General features: G+C 35.3%; 1 protein-coding gene across 1 annotated transcript; it reads left to right on the forward strand.

Moving 5' to 3' along the window:
• The first annotated feature begins 1,102 nt into the window (after positions 1-1,102).
• LOC149562699 (DNA topoisomerase 2-like) lies at positions 1,103-19,542 on the forward strand. Its single transcript, XM_089826138.1, has 22 exons — positions 1,103-1,257; positions 1,380-1,885; positions 11,858-12,147; positions 12,246-12,312; positions 12,493-12,769; positions 12,863-13,059; positions 13,192-13,401; positions 13,540-13,653; positions 13,757-13,867; positions 13,965-14,129; positions 14,437-14,622; positions 14,713-14,868; positions 14,956-15,089; positions 15,294-15,462; positions 15,549-15,731; positions 15,818-16,004; positions 16,114-16,163; positions 17,186-17,614; positions 17,730-17,928; positions 18,018-18,085; positions 18,176-18,272; positions 18,361-19,542. The coding sequence occupies exons 1-22, from the start codon at positions 1,188-1,190 to the stop codon at positions 19,131-19,133; spliced, it is 4,638 nt and encodes a 1,545-aa protein (XP_089682264.1). The 5' UTR covers positions 1,103-1,187; the 3' UTR covers positions 19,134-19,542.
• The last annotated feature ends 480 nt before the right edge of the window (positions 19,543-20,022 follow it).

Raw genomic sequence — 20,022 nt, forward strand, 5'->3', positions numbered from 1 at the left:
CACAGACCCCGAAGGTCTTGTCATCAAATTGTAAAGTAACCCATACTGCTCTCTGACAGGGAGAAAACCCATTATTAGTAATATGCTTTTCCCATTTATTACTAATAAGAAGGGCGATTCCTCCTTTACCTCTTTCATGGTTAGTGCAAAACTTAATAGCATCTTTCCAAATAAAATTGAGATTGGAGTCCAAAGTGAATCCCAATATTTAAATGCTTGGTATGCTCAAATGTACTTATTAAACAAGTACCAAGTAGTGGCAAGTACTTGCCCTTGTAGTTTTGAAGTTCAAAAATTTAATAGTAACTAGCACTGCTATAATAAACTGTGAAAGAAATAAAAAATACACAAATACTTTGTAAGAAATTAAAAATAGTGAAATGATTGGAGAAATGAAAAATATGTTTGCATGTTAATTATTTAAGGAAACATTTAAAGATTATTTTAAAGTTGATTATTTTGTCAAATAAATCATTGAATCTCATTATGTATCATAACGAAGATTGATTGATTGATTGATTGTTTATTTTAATTTTAAAATCTAATTTTTATTTAAAGGGTGATATTTTTTTTCAAATTGTAGAACAAACTCATGGAAAATAGTGTTGTAAACTTTAATAATTATAAGATTAGAATTATTTTGTTTGCTTATAGCGAAAATTTGACAAGAAAAATGGAGTATGGAGAACCCTCCTAAAAAAAGGCTTAACATTAGACATATTTCTATTATCTAAAAAATTGTTATTTGTGAACGGTGAAAACTAATTCACCAATGACACAAAGTAAATGCAATAGTACATTACCTACAAATACAATAACAATTTTATACATGTTAATGTTAAAGTAAATAATACTTTTCTTTAAATAAAAGGCTTATAATATAATTTGAAAAATTCCACACTATAAATTGACACATAATTAAAAAGACATTAATTACATAAATGATCATCTACCCTCTTACAGAAATTAAGTAGGATAGAAAGTCTTTGAATAATCTTTAGGCTCCAAAAATTTGGATGGTCTTTATTTCAATCCCTTTACAAATGGTCAAGATGCGATCCAGAGCGTCCATTTCAAATTTGAAATTTAAAGAAATGCAACGGTATATACTCCCGCCCCGCGACACTATTTTTTGATTTCAGCGCAGAGGAGGGAGAGAGAGAGAGCAGAGAGCAGAGGAGAAGATAATGGAGAAAGAAAATAAGGCGAAGCAGAGACGCCCATTGCAGCCCTCCAACATCAACAATGATAATATCGGTAAGCCATTGGTTTTAAGGTCTCTCCATTTTTTACTTTATTCCCAGAATTTTGAAGGTTTCTTCAGGATTTGATCATTCCCAGGAATTTGATGATTTTCAATTTTCTGTGAATTTTTGCAGGTAATGGCAAGGGCAAGAGTATCGAAGAAACATACCAGAAAAAGAGTCAGCTGGAGCACATCTTGCTCCGACCCGACACTTATGTGGGCTCAATCGAGAAGCACAGACAAACAATGTGGGTGTATGAGAATGGAGGCATGGTGCGCAAAGAGATTGAGTACGTGCCTGGGCTGTACAAGATCTTCGATGAAATTCTGGTAAACGCGGCCGACAACAAGGAGAGGGACCTCAAAATGAATTCCGTTAAGGTGGATATCAGCGAGGAGGACAGAAGGATCAGCATCTACAATAATGGCGACGGCATTCCTGTGGAGATTCATCAGCAAGAGGGCGTCTATGTACCCGAGCTTATCTTTGGTCATCTGCTTACCTCAAGCAATTATGATGACAATGTCAAGAAGACGACTGGTGGAAGGAATGGGTATGGTGCCAAGCTAACTAATATTTTCTCTACCGAATTCATCATCGAGACTGCTGATGGAAGGAGGCAGAAGAAGTATAAGCAGGTACTTGAATTGTACTCCAGGTTCTACTTGTTTTTCTTCACAATCCCTCTTTTTTATTTCCAAATTATTACCCGCTGAGTTTCCATCTTCAATTTAAGTACCAGTCCCTTGGGATATCTCCCAATTTGGCCTTTCACTTGGTCGTGTATTGTGCTCCATCCTAGGGTTTCCTTTGTTTTCGTCCTTAAATCATCATTTTGTTTTCTCCCCCCTTTTTCCACTCCTAGTGTTGTGCTTCACTAGAAAGATGGAACATGTCTCCTCTGCAACCAATTACTTTGTTCAATACAACAGTGTTCAATGAGACTTTATCAAACTAGTAGTTGAAGTCAAATAATGACCTTGTCTAAAAATTGTTGAGGGTATTTTTTGACAATTTAACTTAACGTGATAGGCGGCTTGGCAGGAACCCTTAGTTGTAATTCAAATTTGACATTTGGTAGAATAAAGACAACAAGCTGGGATGTGTTTTAAAATATGTATGATTTTTCGTTGTAATTGTTGATGCATCGTGCCATCCCCTGGTCTGATGAAATTTGTGGCTTTTTGAATGCCTGTTTGGCTGGATTGCATGTCGCAGAGTCAAGTCTGGTCAAGTCTGGTCAAGTCTGGTCTCCTTGGTGGATGGTGCTTGGGAATATGCCTTGCAGAATTCTACTAATTTTTGAAACCCTGATTTGTATTAAACCCAATATGGCTTTAAGCAACAAAATCTTACAGTAAAAAACTTATAACTACTAAATAGTCTCTGTGCCATTACAACCGCTCACTCTAACCGAAGATTGACAATAATCGTTAATTGGAGCTAGAGTGCCCAACTTTGGTAACCTTCAGATCTGAATGATTGAGAGCTCGTGGTGATAAGGTTGTGAGATTGTTCATACATGGTAAAAAACTGCTAATAAGACTTTGGTTGTTTTGGCTACTTTTACTGGAAATGTGTTAAACCATGCAGCTTTCTAATGAACATTGTTGTAACTTCTATGTGATTTTTATTATTATACATTTCTATGTAGATCATTATGTATACTGTATAATGTCATTTATGAATGCTTGAACTCACAGCAACACCACATTTGTGAGTTGAAAGGTAGAATTAATTTAATTAATTCCATGAAGTAGAACTTCGGATAGCGTGAGTAAGTTAGATTTTGGGATAGTTATTGGGGAGAATGTTGAGATGTCATTTGTCTCAAGTTCAGCTAATATCTACATATATGCAAGATCAATATTACCCACTGCACGGGAAATTGTATTATTACAATTTAATGAAGAATCTTTTCAAGAGAAAGGAGACTGAAATGATGCTGGATGCTGTAGTCGACTGATAATTTTTTTTGGAATCTTGGTGTGTGCAGTATTAAGTTGAAAAAACAACACCTTGCAGAATTCTAATGATTCTTGAAATCCATATTTACATTAAACCCATGATCATTGTAGGCTACTAAACCTTATAGAGTCACAAGTTGATCAACAGTCTCATTGCCATTGCAACATAACACTCTAATTGAAGATTGCCAACTTTCCTGCAAAACGGAGCTAGAGTGCCAAACTTTGTTAACCTTCAGATATGATTAACTGAGAGCTTGTGGTGAGCTGGTTGTGAGATTGTTATCAAAGAACTCATGTATGATTCAAAGCTCCTAACAAGACTTTGGTTCAGAGTAGCCAGAAATTCTTCTGCCCATTTGGGCATGTGTATCCCCATATGTATCGATACAGATGTGATATGGCATGGATGCACATTGGACTCCTACTCACATGTGCCCAGAAATTCTTAATGTTTGGGCTTTTACAAGAAATGTTTTGAATATGCTGCTCTCTAATGAACCTGGTTGTATATAATTATTTTATTATAAAATAATTCATCATAAGAATTCTGTTTACTGGACTATGTCATTTATGAATGCTTAAACTCCCGGCAATATTACATTTTTGAGTTGTAAGGTATAATTAATATAGTTAATTCCACCAAGCAAGATTTCAGATAGTGACAGTAAGTTGGATTTGAGGCATTTATTTGAAGGATGCTAAGATATTATCCGTCTCAAATTCAGCTAATACTTACATGTCTGCTAAACCAATTTTACTTAATAATGGGGAATATAACTTTGCAACTTGAGGAATAATCTTTTCAATAGAAAGGAGACTGAAATCATGCTGGTTGCAATCAATTCATGAAGGAATCTTGGATTGTGTAGTATTAGTTGATATAACAACTCATTTATGTATCTTTTTCCCATGAAAGCATCTTAACAAAGGACATACTATTAAGATACTTAAAATTGAGACATTAAAATTGTTTAGAACTATATAGTTTGAACCTTTAATTAGTCAAATTTAATGCTTGAAGTTCAAAAGTCAGCAAACTTAATAAAAACCTTTAGAAATGATTGCAAATTTTGGTACAATTTATATACTAAATAGTACAATGGTTTTTTTATCAAAATATATTTGAAAAGATGGTTAGTCTTGCATGCCTTTTGTGGGCGTTGACAATGCTTGTATTGAATTTGTTGGTAGTGTGGCCACTTGTTGTTGCAAAGTTAAGATATAGATTATCTTATTTAGTGATGAGCAATTGTGTGCAATATTGTGGGATTTTTTGAATGAGTTTGACACTACTAAGAATGATTCATGTTAGCTTAGCAATTTGTGCTGAGGTGGTGATTGTAGTATGAAGTTGAGCCTAGCTCAAATGAGTTTGCATTATAGTGGGTTGACAACTAAAATTGATGGTTGTGGGAGTCATAGGAAACAGAGGTCAAATTTTAGGTTTTATTTAATTTGTGTATGGGTCTTGATAGCTTTACTTTGCTACACTTCTATAGGATGTAATGAGGTCAAGGTTTGCATTATAGTGGGTTGACAACTTAATTAGATGGGTGTGGGAGGCATGAGAGCTAAAGATCAAATTTTAGGTTTTTATTTCATCTCTCTCTCTATGGTTCTTAGATAGCTTTACCTTGTTACCTACCTATCTATAAGATGCAAGGAGGTCAACCCCTTTTGGGTTTCTAGGAATGAAACCCCTAACAAGGTTTTGTGGCGAGATTCCCTAGAAAGGTTAAGGCTTAATTCCCTTTGGAACATCCCTTTTTGCAATCCATGGGGGTTGAGGGGTAGAGTTCATAGTCATTTTGTTTTTTTCACCACCAAGCCCTTACTGTTATTAAAACTTGGGGGTGATATGGAATGAGATTATATGCTTATTAATAATTTTTTTCTTCATGCTTAAGGTTTGGGTGTGGTTTGTAGACCACTAGTGTTAGGATTTGGGGCACATAATTTTCTAAATATAGTCCTTTTCATTTTATTGCCATTGCGGACAATCGAAAGCCTCATTGACGGTCAAAAGAATTTTTGTGCCCGCATGGATATCTTGGGGGATTTCTCAAATTCTCCAATAATTCTCAAACTAGTGAGTGTCTTGGAAATATCCTTGTGGTAGTGACAAAGGTGGTGTTTCCCCCAAGTCCTTATGTTCCAAAAAAATATTCATTCCAAAAAGGATAGGGTTTATTGAGTGAGGATAAGTATATTCCTCGGAACATTGTGTATCAATATTAGTATAATATAATCTTTCATTCTTTCAACTTGACATTCACTATAACATCAATTGCACTGTATCATTCACATAAGAGCTTATAATTATTCAACACAAGTGGAAAACACAATTGACATGGAAAACTTACAGGTAAAAACCACAAATAATATTTCTTATATAATTTATTTTTCAAGATTTGCAGGCATCGACCAACAAGAGACACTAATGCCTCAATTTGTAGGCAACAACATATAGGAGGCACCAATCCCCAGTGTTGAACAACAACTGAGTGAGAGGCACCAATTGCTCCTTGAGGAAGCACCCACTTCCAAAACAAGGTTCCAATTGCTTGAATTTTGTTTCATGTGTGATGAACTCCTCCACAACTTGATTCCAATTTCTTTCATATATTTTCTCTAAATCCCTTAACAATCTACTCCAAATTTCATCGTAAATATTAATAATTTTCCTTACAATTTTGCATATATTCCCTTTAGAAAATCAGCTATGAATGATTTATTGTCTAATCCTCGCAAGTCTTTTGTGTGTTCAAATGGTATACTCTATTATATCATATACATTTCTTTCCACTTCTCACTTGATCTTCACATCTCTCATTGTTCTCCTTGCAAAATCTGCTTAAATGATATTGCATTTATTTCACTTGCTTAAATGATATTGCATTTATTCCACTCAATTTATATTTTCCATTCCACTATGTAATTACCTTTAATGAAAAGAGTCATCTCTTTGATAAGAGATGACTTTTTGAATGGACACGAGTTTTTGTTGCCATTTCTAAATTCTTATTGCTTTCTTTAAACACTTGTACTTTCTGCCTTTTAATTAGATTTTTTTTTTTTTGACTTTTGCCAACTTTTATGAATCATTTCCCTTTGTAATCTAGATCACTGCATTAATTGCTGCTCATTTAATAGATATAGTGATTTTTCTCTAATAAATAAGTTACCGATTTGGATACAAAATTAGAAGAGGATATAGGATGCAGGATTCTTTTTTGGGTACGGATGCGTTTGGAAACGTCTATATATATTTTAAATATATACATATACGTATACATATGGATATACATATACATATACATGTACGTATACATATGGATATACATATACATATACATATACATATACATATACGTATACATATGGATATACATATACATATACGTGTATATATATAATATTAATATATATACAAAGAATTTAAGAAACTTATAAATACAAGAACTTAGAGTTAGAAACTTAGAAATATACAAACATGCATCATTTGATACTATCATTATTAATTTATTCATATGATACTTCACCATTGATCAAGATTCAAGATATTTTATATGTTAATTAAATAGCTCAAGCTTTAAATTATAACTTCATAGTCACAAATATTCATGTTGTAGACTCCATGTCCAAACTACAAAATCAAAAACATAGTTCATGATTCAATGTTCACTAATCAGAATTATAAGGATTCTCAAAACAATCTACATTCTCCTCATCTCCAACCCTTGCAAGGTCCATATCATTTGAACAAAAAATGGTTCCACTTGTACTAGATGCACCATGTGTCAGGAACCTATCATCACCATCATCCATCATCATAGTAAGATCATTAAGTGTTGCATCCAAATTTGCACACTCAAAGAGTACATCCCAAAGTTTGGCTGTCCCATACATGTATTCATCATCCTTACGGGACAAAAGATGCAAGTTGGTATGAATGTAGACCAAGTCCTCAGCTTTCTTTGACCCCAACTAGTTGCACTTCATTGAATGGATATAGGATTTTAATTGCAAGAGGTTCTAGATGCTTGTATGATTGACCATACATGTACCACCATGTGATTGCTTCTGTTTTATTTTGGTCCTTAATTGCAAATGGAGTACGCTTTGCTCCGGAAGCAAATAACCCAAACTCTAGCCTCACCTTTTCATGCATCTTATTATCTTGGAGGATTCTTGCAAAACCTTTTGAGCACCCATTAACAAACTCTTCATTAGCATATGGTGCAATTATATTTGGCATAGATAGTATCGCCTCATTATAATACCTTGGAGATAAAGCATATGCAAGGAGGTGGAACGTGGTAGTCATCTTCTCCCAATAGTGCATAATTATTGCTTTCACTTTATTGCATAAGGCTTGACATTTTGTAGGGTCACTCTCATGTGCTTGTATAGAATGTTTTACCTTCTCAACCATTGTGTCCATGCCATCATACACATCTCCCAAGCAAGGTGTATCTGTATTGGCAAAGCAAAGCATAGTCATGATGGGCTCGGTGATATCCAAAACATATTGCACATGAATCCACCAACGTTCATCCAAGATCATATCCCTAATCTTTAGGGCTCTTTTTGTATTTGAAACCTTCCACACGCTCCATTGAGGACAAATGACCATTTGGCTCAAAGCATCTTTCACCTTGAGAAGTTGTTTCATAACAATAGTATCAGATTCAAAACGAGTCTTAGCAACCTAAACAAGTTAACAACATGTCAATTGACAATAAAATTATAAATATTAGCTAAATTACAAGTTCTTGAAATTTATTAATTGCAAAAAATTAATTTACCTTTTAGCAACTCCAATTGTTAGTATGTTTTAAAATGGATTGTGACATGTTGTGGTTAGTCAAACATTTGGATGTTGTCTCCCTCTTTGTATATTTGCTTCACCCAATCTATTTGAGTTCCAATTTGTTGCATAAACAAGTTGAGGGAGTGTACAAAGCATAGTGTCCAAAAAGTATGGTCATAGTGACCCTCAACAAAAGCACCAACTCTTTGCAATTTTTGGCATTGTCTATAAAAACCTTGACCGCATTCTCATTGCCACCATATCTATGGCCTCAATGAGAATATTAGAGATGAATTGTGAATCCTTCACCTCCCTTTGACAATCAGTTGCCTTTAGAAACATTGCCCCTTTGGTGGACATTGCAATCACATTAATTAATGGCTTGTATCTTGTATATTTTCAACCATCAAACACAATTGTAACACTCCAAGTTTTCCAATAATTTCTAATGGGTTGAACTGCTTTCTCTATAGAAACTCTCTCCTTTTGCAAGAGTGTGGTATGCACCTTTTCATACCTAGGACCTATGTAATCATTTGGTGCTTCTTTGATGGCTCTTACCATTTCCTTCCAATATGGTGATCTTACTAGGTTGAAAGGAAGGCCATTACCATCGAGGCAATGTGCAATGGCTCCATCAACATGATCTCTTGCCTCCATTTTAAATGCAAAGTGCAATGGGCCTCTTTTTTGGGCTGCTGCAAAATTATCTACTTCATCCCCATCTCCTTGTACAGGTACTTGCATGAATGGATGTTTGGAAGATACAACTAGTTCCATTTCAACATGTAGTTGCATTTTGTTCTTTTTTGAGGAAAGAGGTTGATCATAACTCTTTTTCAATCTTTTAACCAAATGATCAACAACCTCTTGTTCTTTTACAAATGAAGCTATTTGTGCATTAGACAACCCCTTCTCATTTGCACATTTGCACATTCCAAAACCTTTACTAGTAGGGTCCATGAAATGAAGCTTTACACTTTGTTACATTGACAATAATTACAACTCCAAATATAGAAGCCACCACATGCAGCTTGCCATATTCTTGTTGTATGTCTCCATAGTTGAGACCCTAAATCAAATTTGAAATTGTCCCCTCCTTGCCCTGCCACTGAACCTTGTCCTCCCACCGAACTCTGACTACTAGTGGCAGTCATTCTTACACAATCCAATGTGGTTTCTTTCTATACTAAGAAATTAAATAAATTTAAATCAGTAAAAAAACTATTAAATGTCAAGCATACAAGTAAAAATAATGGTACAAAACCATTCAAATAAATACCTAAATTTGTTTCTCAATTTCTTTAAATTGTTTTTTGAAAAAATGTGAAAAATTTCATCAAAATCTCAAAAAAAAAATTGAAACACTCAAGAATGGGATAAAATGCTTACCTCTTAGTGTTTTATTGAACTTGTGGAAGCCAACTCTTGCCCTACGATCGTTCCTCTTCAAAAATTATCATGTTGCTTTCAAAATGCCAAAATGGAAGCCAAATGAGAGGAGCAAACTTAGCTGCAAACAAAGTGATTGTTCAATGTGTTCAAGGCCTCTATTAGGGTCGCTTTAGGGTTTGGCAAAAAAAATGATATTATAACCTAAAATGGCACATGTTTTAAATCAAAGTTAAGTTTTTTTATTTATTTTAAATTTCTTTTTCTTCTTTATTTTGTTTCTCATGGTTTTCCTGTGGAGGTGTCTGAATGCCATCCGGATGCCATAGGGTAACAGGCCTCCGTCCGCATTAAGATGCTTGCAAATGGCATCCAGACGGCATCCACAGGGCTTCCTCACGCCTTGGCATACCTGTCCGCCTCCCTATCTCCAACAATGCATCGATATCTTAGATAAATAATAATGTCCTTGGAAAGCATTATTTGTGCTCCTTAACGATAATTAATTTCTCTCCTTATCATCAACTATTGACTTCTTAACCATAATCTCTTCACTATGGAAGACAATCACTACCATTCCTTAACCTTTTTCTTTTGTGCTCACACGTGAATAATGATCGCTTTTGTCATTCACAACACATCACTGCAGTTTCTTAAACTCTTTTATAGAATATGTATATGAACTCTTCTAGCACCAAATATGAATTATGGATAAGTAATTAATTCAAACTTTTGTTCTTATCAGATCAGTCCCCTTTCAAGAATATGACTGTTTACATGTTGATCAAGTAATTCCATAACTTGGTCCCATATTTTGAAGTGCTTAAAACATAAGTTTGAATTCACAGTCAGTCAAGTAAATGAATCGTATACTTGATTTTCAAAGTCACTGCTAAATCTGATTAGGGGTCTTTGGCCTTTATATGGTTTTGTTCAAACAACATCAACGACTGCTCTCCATAGTGGACAAATGTTCCAAATGCCTTTGACATCAATGACAATTCAATTATTGTAACTTTCTTTGTTGAACAATGAATTCCTTCTGGACATCAATGACAATATCATTTCCAATAGATAAATCATTTTAATAACCTAGAGTGTTTATCATATTCATTTTGTAATTGCTGCCTTAGCTCACCAAACTGTTTATAGTCTTTTGATCAAGGACAAAATTACCAGTACACTCGTGAAGATTTCTTGGTTGACATATTGTATTAAGGACACACATTATGAGAGTTTTGAAGGAGAGGTCTAGTGGTTTGTTGTTGTGGAATGAGATTTTAATCTTAATTAAATTTTTTACCGTGCATTGTTTTTTCATTTTTGCATAAGATCTATTTGTTCCACATTTTTACAGAATTGCAATGGTTGCGATTTTAAATTTTGTTGAATAAGATCAATTGGACATTATTACTTTGACACGGAGTTGTAGGAGTCAAATGCAATGTCCTTCCTCTCTAAATCTTCACGCTGATTTATGGTAGTGAGTAATTTCTTTAACCCAATATGTGCGATAGTGAAAGTGAATGCTATTTGTTATTGTTGCTGGTGGTGGTGTTTCTATTTGTTATAGTTTAAGGGTGCTGTCCAAGTGCTTTTCTATTGCCACTGAAATCCAGCAAGCCAAAAATTCATTGTATTCATGATGCTCTGCTGTATAGAATTACATAATTAAATGATTCGAATAAAAACACCTGTAAATTTATTTGACTTCGATATGTTTTTTTCCCAACTAACCAAACATAATTTTTAACTGCATGGAACCTGACATGTTTGTGCTCAATTCTGTTGCTGAACACTACATGTTGTATTGCCATTTGCTATTTGCTTTTGATGCTAATTCTTTTGGGAGCATCGTCTTTGTTTTGAGTATTTTACAGATTTGAAGTGACTCCCTTCTTGTTGACTTGCACGGTATTGATGATATTGGTGAAGTTTGATTATTGATAGCTTTACTGATTTTAAGATTTGAAGTCAGCTGCTGCTCTTGTCTAAGTTTACAGTTTGGATTTGAATTTTAAATTTGATTAGTTTTCTAGAGCCATCCTACAATGGCAGCAAGCGGTTAACTATAACGGTGATAAGATGTCAAAATATTAATATTTAATTATATCCACAATACTTCTAAACTAAGTTGCATTGAAAATTTATACAAGAAAAGAAAAATAATATTTAAAAGACTGTAAAAAAAAGGGTCCACATGTATAGTAATAAGTGTTCTAACATAAAATTAAATGACTTTTAAATAAATAGAGAGCTTCAAATTGATATGACTTAACATATTTTTAGATAGAAGTATTTAAGATATTTATGCTCATTTTATTAGTGCTTACTAGTATTGATTTATTGCAAAATGTCCAAGAAGATTACATTTTCTATTTTCAAATTCATACTTAATTTATTCTTATTTTATATTTTTTGTTTCTATCATGAAGGTTTTCACTAACAACATGAGCAGCAAGTCAGAACCAACCATTACCAAGTGCAAAGAGGGAGAAAATTGGACAAAGGTTACTTTCAAACCTGATTTGGCCAAGTTCGGCATGACGGATCTAGAACCTGATGTGGTTGCGTTGATGAAGAAGAGAGTGGTTGATCTTGCTGGGTGTCTTGGGAAGGGAGTTAAAGTTGAACTCAATGGAAAATGTTTGCCAGTTAAGAGCTTTGACAATTATGTGGACCTCTACCTCTCTCGAGCAGAAGATTCTGACTCAAAGCGAGAAAGGTTTTGAACTGCCAACACCCACAAACTTTGTAAAATGTGTTCCACAACTGCTTTCTCCTGTCTGTGTAGTGGATCTAATACTTTTATTTTTCTTTCAGACATTTTATAGAAGTGAATGATAGATGGAAGGTTTGTGTAACTGCAAGCGATGGGCAGTTTCAACAGGCAAGATTAATCTTCACATGTGCATGTTCTACTTTATGTGACCTCTATATTGATTCCCTCTAAATTCATGAATTGTGCACTTCAGGAGCCTCACTAGGTTATTGATGCTTATTGGGTTTAAGCCAGTACACTTTTAGTTTGTGGCATTGGTTCATATTTTTGGTTAATCCCTTTGTTCAGGTCAGCTTTGTCAATGGGATTTCCACAATAAAGGGTGGATCACATGTAGACTACATAGCAAATCAAATAGCTACTTATCTGATAAATGTTGCAAAGAAGAAGAATAAGAATGCTGCTGCTACCTTGAAACCACATGCTGTCAAGAATCATTTATGGGTCTTTGTCAATGCTAAAATTGACAATCCTGCTTTTGATTCCCAAACAAAGGATACCCTGACAACTCGTCAGAACAGTTTTGGTTCTACGTGTGAGCTGACTGATAAGTACTTAAAATCAGGTGTGCTTAGTTTCTTTCATACATTAAATATCCTTGGGAATGTGACTTTTACGTAGGATCTGAGGCAAGATTTATTTTACCTGATGACTGCAGTGGCAAATTGTGTACTTGAAAGTATATTGGCATGGGTGGACTTCAAACAAAGAAAAGAGCTCAAGAAAACTGATGGAACTAAGAGAAAAGATAGACATGACATCCCAAAACTTGAAGATGCAAATAAAGCGGGTGGAAAGGAATCTGAAAAATGCACTTTGATTTTAACAGAGGGTGACTCAGCTAAGGCTCTTGCTGTAAGTGTTTATCCTTTGTTCCAAGAATGTATAGTAAATTTTTTTGACCTATCAAAGAATGTATTTCATTGTGACACACTCCCAGATCAATTTGGAAATTGGGATTGTTTTTTAAGTATTTTTTGCTGTCAGTTGGCAGGAATAACTGTTGTTGGTCGAGATCACTATGGTGTATTCCCTCTCAGAGGTAAGCTGCTCAATGTCAGGGAAGCAACACATAAACAGATCGCAGAAAATCAAGAGACTGAAAATATTAAAAAAATCCTTGGTCTGCAGCATGATAAAGTATATGACAACATTAAATCGTTAAGATATGGTCATCTGATGATAATGACAGATCAGGTACCTTTCACATGTCCAGGACTGTTTTGTTTGTGCAAACTATGATAGATCCTATTGAGTGAGGTTTCTTTAACTTGTTTTTTTTCTGCCAGATCCTATTGAGTGAGGTCTCATTAACTTGTTCTTTGTCTGTTCTAGGATCATGATGGCTCCCACATTAAAGGGTTGTTGATCAATTTCATACACCATAACTGGCCATCTTTGCTTAAAGTTCCTTCATTTCTTGTGGAATTTATCACTCCTATTGTCAGGGTAAACTTTCTGCCCTATTTTTTCTAATAAAGATGCTTTATATTTGAATTCAAACCTCGAAAGGTAAGATTTTCTTTCTCAAATTTTTATCGTGTTGGTGCAGGCAACCCATAAGAATGGGAAGGTGTTATCCTTTTACACCCTTCCTGAGTATGAATCTTGGAGAGAGTCAGTAAGTCAATCAATTAAAGGTTGGAGCATAAAGTACTACAAGGTAATTCTAAATTGAACCGGTGTTTTTTGATGTTCGGGCTCTTTATTTTCTGATTAGACATCTTTCTCATTTGTCACCTTTTCCTTGGACTACATAGGGTTTGGGTACAAGTACTTCCAAAGAGGGCAAGGAGTATTTCAGCAATTTGGAAAAGCATAAAAAAGATTTTGTGTGGGTTGATGAGCAAGATGGGGATGCAATTGAGCTGGCCTTCAGCAAGAAGAAGATAGAGGCAAGAAAAAACTGGTTGAGACAATTTGAGGTAATTAAGCCAGTGGAGTATTTGGAAATAAAATGATATTATGTTGCTTTATCAGGATTCAACTGCATAAGTTTTATGTCAAATTCATTGACACACATGTCATGAGTAGTCTTTCACATGTATTCATTTGTCATGTCAATGGATGATCCATTTAGCCCATATTGCATCTAGGTGATGCTCGGGGAACCATTGGGTGCTTGTGGAGGAGGTCATCCATCTCAATGTTACTCATTTCAAGCACGTTTAATTTCATACACAAAAAATGACCTCCTAGTTGTCATTAACACTGAATTGATCACATTGACAGCCAGGGACATATTTGGACCAGACTGAAAAGCTCATCTCGTATAAGGATTTTGTGAACAAGGAGCTCATCCTATTTTCCAGGGCTGATCTGCAAAGATCTATTCCATCAGTGGTTGATGGCTTGAAGCCAGGGCAAAGGAAGATCCTCTTCTGTTGTTTCAAACGAAATTTTGTCAAACAAGCAAAGGTTGCTCTAAAACCATGAGTTTTGTTTACTTGTCTTCTATGTTCCATTTCACAATTCATGTTTCTAATGAAAATGCTGCCTTTTGTATAGGTTGCCCAGTTTTCCGGATATGTCTCAGAGCATTCTGCATACCATCATGGCGAGCAGAGTCTTGCGAGCACAATTATTGGAATGGCACATGACTTTGTTGGAAGTAACAACATCAACCTTTTGCTTCCAGTTGGACAATTTGGGACTAGAAACTCGGTAAAATTTTTGAGCAGACTAAATAAACATCTTTTAATTTTTTATGAAGCATGTTTTCTTATGATACAATATTTTTATTTATTATAGGGTGGCAAAGATGCTGCAAGTGCTCGATATATATATACATGCCTGTCACCTATAACACGCTTCTTGTTCCCAAAAGAAGATGATGTTCTAATGGACTACTTGGAAGAAGATGGCCAATCTATTGAGCCTGCATGGTAAGCACTTCATTGTTTTCATCTTTATGTCTTTAGTTTGATGCAGGTTTGTAATTAACAATATTGTTAATGTTACAAGACACCATAAACTACAACTGGAGGATGGGAAATAGCTCTATGAAGGGTGTATGTATAAGCATGAAAAGTCTCTGGTTGTTTTGCCATTTTTCTATTTGACCTTTCTTTGCTATTTTCTTTGTTCAGGTATGTGCCAATCATCCCAATGGTGCTTGTAAATGGAAGTGAAGGAATTGGAACTGGCTGGAGCACCTTTGTGCCAAATTATAATCCACGGGATGTTGTTGCAAATATAGAACGCTTGCTTGATGATGAGCCAATGCAGCCAATGGACCCTTGGTACAAGAGTTTTAAGGTAGTGCATATTCCTTTATGCTAGTTTATTTATGCTTACATTTAATAGAAGAGTTGCATCCTTACTGCCTTTGAGGCTGCTTTTAGGGTACACTTGAACGGACAGCTACAAAGGAGAATGGTGTGAGCTATACAATCAGTGGCATTATAGAGCAGATTGATAATACAACATTGAGGATTACTGAGTTACCTGTTCGCAAGTGGACAGATGATTATAAGAGTTTTTTGACAAGTTTGATGGACAGTAAAGATAAAGATCCAATCATAATGGTACGTCAATTATAAAGACATATTAGTACACTACGCTTGCGCATAATATTTTTGCCAAGGTTTTAATATGAGAATATGTCTTTCAGGAACTTGATAATCACAGTACAGATACCAGAGTTCGTTTTGAGGTAGCACTGTCAGAAGAGAAGATGACAAATGCTCTACAAGAGGGCTTATCAAAAAAATTTAAGCTAACTACTACTATCAGTACCAGCAACATGCATCTCTTTGATGCAAATGGAGCCATTCAAAAATATGAGACTCCAGAGCAAAGTACCTACTGGAGCTAGTTTCTATTTAATTTTCCTGCAAATTTTTATTTTCATGTTTATGGATGAAACTTCTTGGATGAAATTTCAACATTATTTTCTTGATCTTGCAGTATTGGAGTATTTCTATCATATCCGATTGGAATTCTACGTAAAGAGAAAGGTAGGTTTGGTCTGATCTCAAGTGTACTTAAGATAAAAAGATAAAAAATTTGTGGTAATATACTAATATGATTAAGTTTGTCCATATTCTGTGTGGACAATGAACAGCCAGCTTATTGTTTTCTCTATGGAAAGAAATGATGGACTTCACTGGCAATTGTATGAATGGATTTTTGTCAAATCTCCATAATTAATTTTGTGAATAACCCAAATGGTTGTCTTAGTTCCCACCTCATTTTAGCCGGAAAGCTGCAAGTTATATCTGTGATTATTTTCCACCGAAGAAGGCTTTTAATTTGAATTCTAAAGAATTATATCATATTATAAAACAAAGAGAATGACAGCATTAAATTCCTAATAAATAATATCATTCCTCTAATATAAGGAAGTTTCTGATTTATCATTTGATACTGACAAGAATTTACAGGATAGCACTGTCCATACATAGTTTGCTCTGGCAGCAGGAGCAACTCATGTTGTGACCGTGAGAGAAACAATTTAGAGCTCTTTTTTTCTCTCCATCAGATATAAATAAATTCAAATTTAAAAATATTTATTAATGTCTACAAATGGAACTATTAAAAGGCAATCTATAAGAACATAATATTTATAAAAAAAATTTAAACAATGAATGATGGGATTTCCAAATTTAAATTGATTGTTAAAAATAAAATAACACGAACAAATATCTTCAAATAAAAGTAAAGCAGATAATGTAATTAAAATAAGTTAACTGTAAAAGGAAATAAAATAGTTGACGACTGAGTTTGTATAGATGGTTGTGTTTTAGATATTTATACCTGTTATACCGATACAACGTTATCTTTTAAACGAATTGTTATTTTTTTAACCATATCCCTGTTTCTTCAGAATGTTTATTTGGCGTTGAATAGACTGTAATGCTTGTCAAACATGTTCTTAAATCTAACAGCACTACAGATAGCGTTTTCAGTTAGGATATTTCATCAAAGTGATTTGTCATTTCAGTGCATGCCTTTGATATTATATTCGGGTTTACTGCAGAAAGTTCTACTGGATAACCTGCAGCTTGAGCTACTGAAGTTGGATAATAAGGTTAGGTTCATTCTAGGAGTTGTAAATGAAGAAATCATAGTGAACAAAAGGAAACGTGCAGAACTGCTGCTTGAGTTAAAGAACAAGGGATTTACACCGTTTCCCAAAAAGACAAAAGCTATCGAGGCAGCAATTGCTGGAGCATTGCCAGATGGAGAGGAACCTATTGAAGACGACAACACTGAGACTCTGGAGGGTGTTCGTAGTGGTGATTATGAGTATCTTCTTTCCATGCCGATTGGAACTTTGACACTGGAAAAGGTTCAGCAATTGTGTTCCGAGAAGGACAAGCTTAATGAGGATGTCGAAGAGCTGAAAGGGAAATCGCCTAAATCGTTATGGTTGAATGACCTTGATGCTTTCATCAGGGAGTTGGATGTGAGTTGTAGTTTTACAAATATATGGACTCAAAAAATTACTTGTTTTGACTTGCTTATGTGATAGTAAAATGTATTGGCACATCTAGCAACTTATTTGCTTTTAACCCTTGTAGGCGCTAGAATTGGAAGAGGCCAAGGAAGATGAGCATGAACTGAGAAATATGGGCGAGAAGGCCGCTAATATTTTCAGAAAAGTAGGCAAAAACCCCAAAAAACCCACAAAAAAGACTTCTGCTTCTGAAAAAGCTGATTCTCATAAGAGCGATTCTCAATCAGCCGCTATTTCTGTTACGACAGTTTCTACAGAGAATGGTAATAATAGGTTTTCATCCCCACCGTAGAATTTATTTGACGGCTATGTGTTGGGAAAAATCTTCTGATTTATTTTGAACATTTTTCAGCTAAGAAGTCGGAAACAGAAAAACCCAAGAGGGGAGGTGGGAAGAAGGGGGCCGCTAAAAAACAAATGGTTTGTTTCAATTTCTATTCCACTTCACGTTTCCGTATAATTTGTTGTCAAAGCATAAATGAAGTTATTTTAATATTTGTCTCCTTCCAGGAAGTGGAGGATGAGGACGAGGATGATGATGGTCTAGATGTCAGCCTGCGAGAGAGATTGGCAGCATACAATGGAGGGTTATCTTCTGAACTTTCAGGTTTGTCTTTAGTACTTGGAGGTGTTATTCAAATTTTCCTGAGAAAGTTCATTGTTATCTGATTGTGAAAGCTGTTTGCCATTTGTAGCTGTTGAGGATCATGGTAGCAGACAGAGTTCACCAACTGAAGACTCAAGCCCCCAGCAGAAAAAGCCTGATCGACAAGTAAAAAAGATTGCTCTTTACGTTGATCAGTCAGAGGACGATGGTGATAAAATGGAAACCATTCCAGAAGCAGCAGATGAAGAGAAAGAACAAAAAGAGCAAAATGGTGCAAATGGGAAGAAGGCTACTAATCGGAGAGGAAGGAAGAAGGCAATGGTTCTTAGTGAGAGTGACTCTGAGTTTGCAATTGACGAGGACTCTGAATCTGATTACGAGGAAAATGTGCCTAAGAAGGGCGGGAGGAAACCCGCTCAAGAGAAAGCAGCAATACGGTCAAAAACAATTGCTACAAAAGCAAATTCTACAACAGCCCCTACCGGAAGGGGACCAAAAAATGCAACGGAAGGACAAAAGAAAATCAATGAAATACTGAAACCTACTGCACATGATATTGCTGATGTCGAGGCGTCCCCTTACAAAAGCTCCCCGAAGAAAAAAGTTAGGAAAATGAGACCGTCACCCTTCAACAAGAAAAGTGAATCGGTTATGTCAAAACCGAGTGAGGAGACTAAGAAAAGTCCTCCAAGTGGAGACGGTTCTGCAGGATCATCCTTTAGTCCTGAAGAGGTCGGCGAGGTTTCAAAGCCAATTGCACAAAGCAGACCCCAAAGATCTGCTCGAGCTACTGTGCAATATGTCCTGAGTGACAGTGATGAAAATGATAACGAGGATTCTGATTTTGAAGAAGATGAATGAATTTGGAAAGGACACTACGGTCTTAAATTATGTACAGTTTGAAATACTCGATGGCTTGTAATTGATTTTCTGATCTTCAGAAAATGTGGACTTTGTGTTGTTTTCTTTTTCACTATAGGGTATAATATTCTTATTATCTATTGTGGTTCCTGTGTAGGCTTATGCTTTACTATCAGAATGAATCATGGCACCATGGATGGTACTAATGTTTTGTTTGATATAGGCAAGGCGTGGTTTTTACAGTCAAACAGACTTGCCATAGTGATAATAAGCCCTTGTATAATATAGGCATGCTGAAAAGACTTTCACACGCCATAGTTTAGCGGGCGATTGTTGAGATGGTATCGATGTTGCACATGTAATATTTAGACCATGTTCCAATATGATCAATTATACATGTTTTTCCTTAGTGTCTCTTATGTTACTAAATGTCGAATGATTTCTTCAGTGGATTCTAAAAGTGATCGACTTTTTAAGGCTTCTTTTTTGGTTATCTGTTCGCTTGGCAAACTTGCATTTGTTTTTACGGAAGGATTTCTGTAAAAATCTACGTGAGAACTTTTATCACAACCCACTCCCTCTCATTCCGAATAACTCGGTATTAAACTGCCACCTAGACTAAAACAACTAAATCATTGTTAAATTAGATTCCATTACAACCGATGAACGGATAATGGAAGTTTTAAAAAGAAACAGTTACAAATGTTGTTAAAAAAAAAAATTAAAAAAAAAAGGATGCCCGGGAACAAAGGCTACGCAGTAAGAAGAATGGTTTGGAATCCTGATAATAGGAGGTATTCTCATCTCAAAGTGTGGAAAGGCGGGGGCGAGGGGGGGGGGGGGTTCTCAACTATGACAGTTTGATAACAGCCATCAGCGATTGCGAAGG

Source organism: Cupressus sempervirens, chromosome 4 (genome assembly GCF_028749045.1).
Source record: "Cupressus sempervirens isolate cs-2001-9-10 chromosome 4, ASM2874904v1, whole genome shotgun sequence".
Taxonomy (NCBI): domain Eukaryota; kingdom Viridiplantae; phylum Streptophyta; class Pinopsida; order Cupressales; family Cupressaceae; genus Cupressus; species Cupressus sempervirens.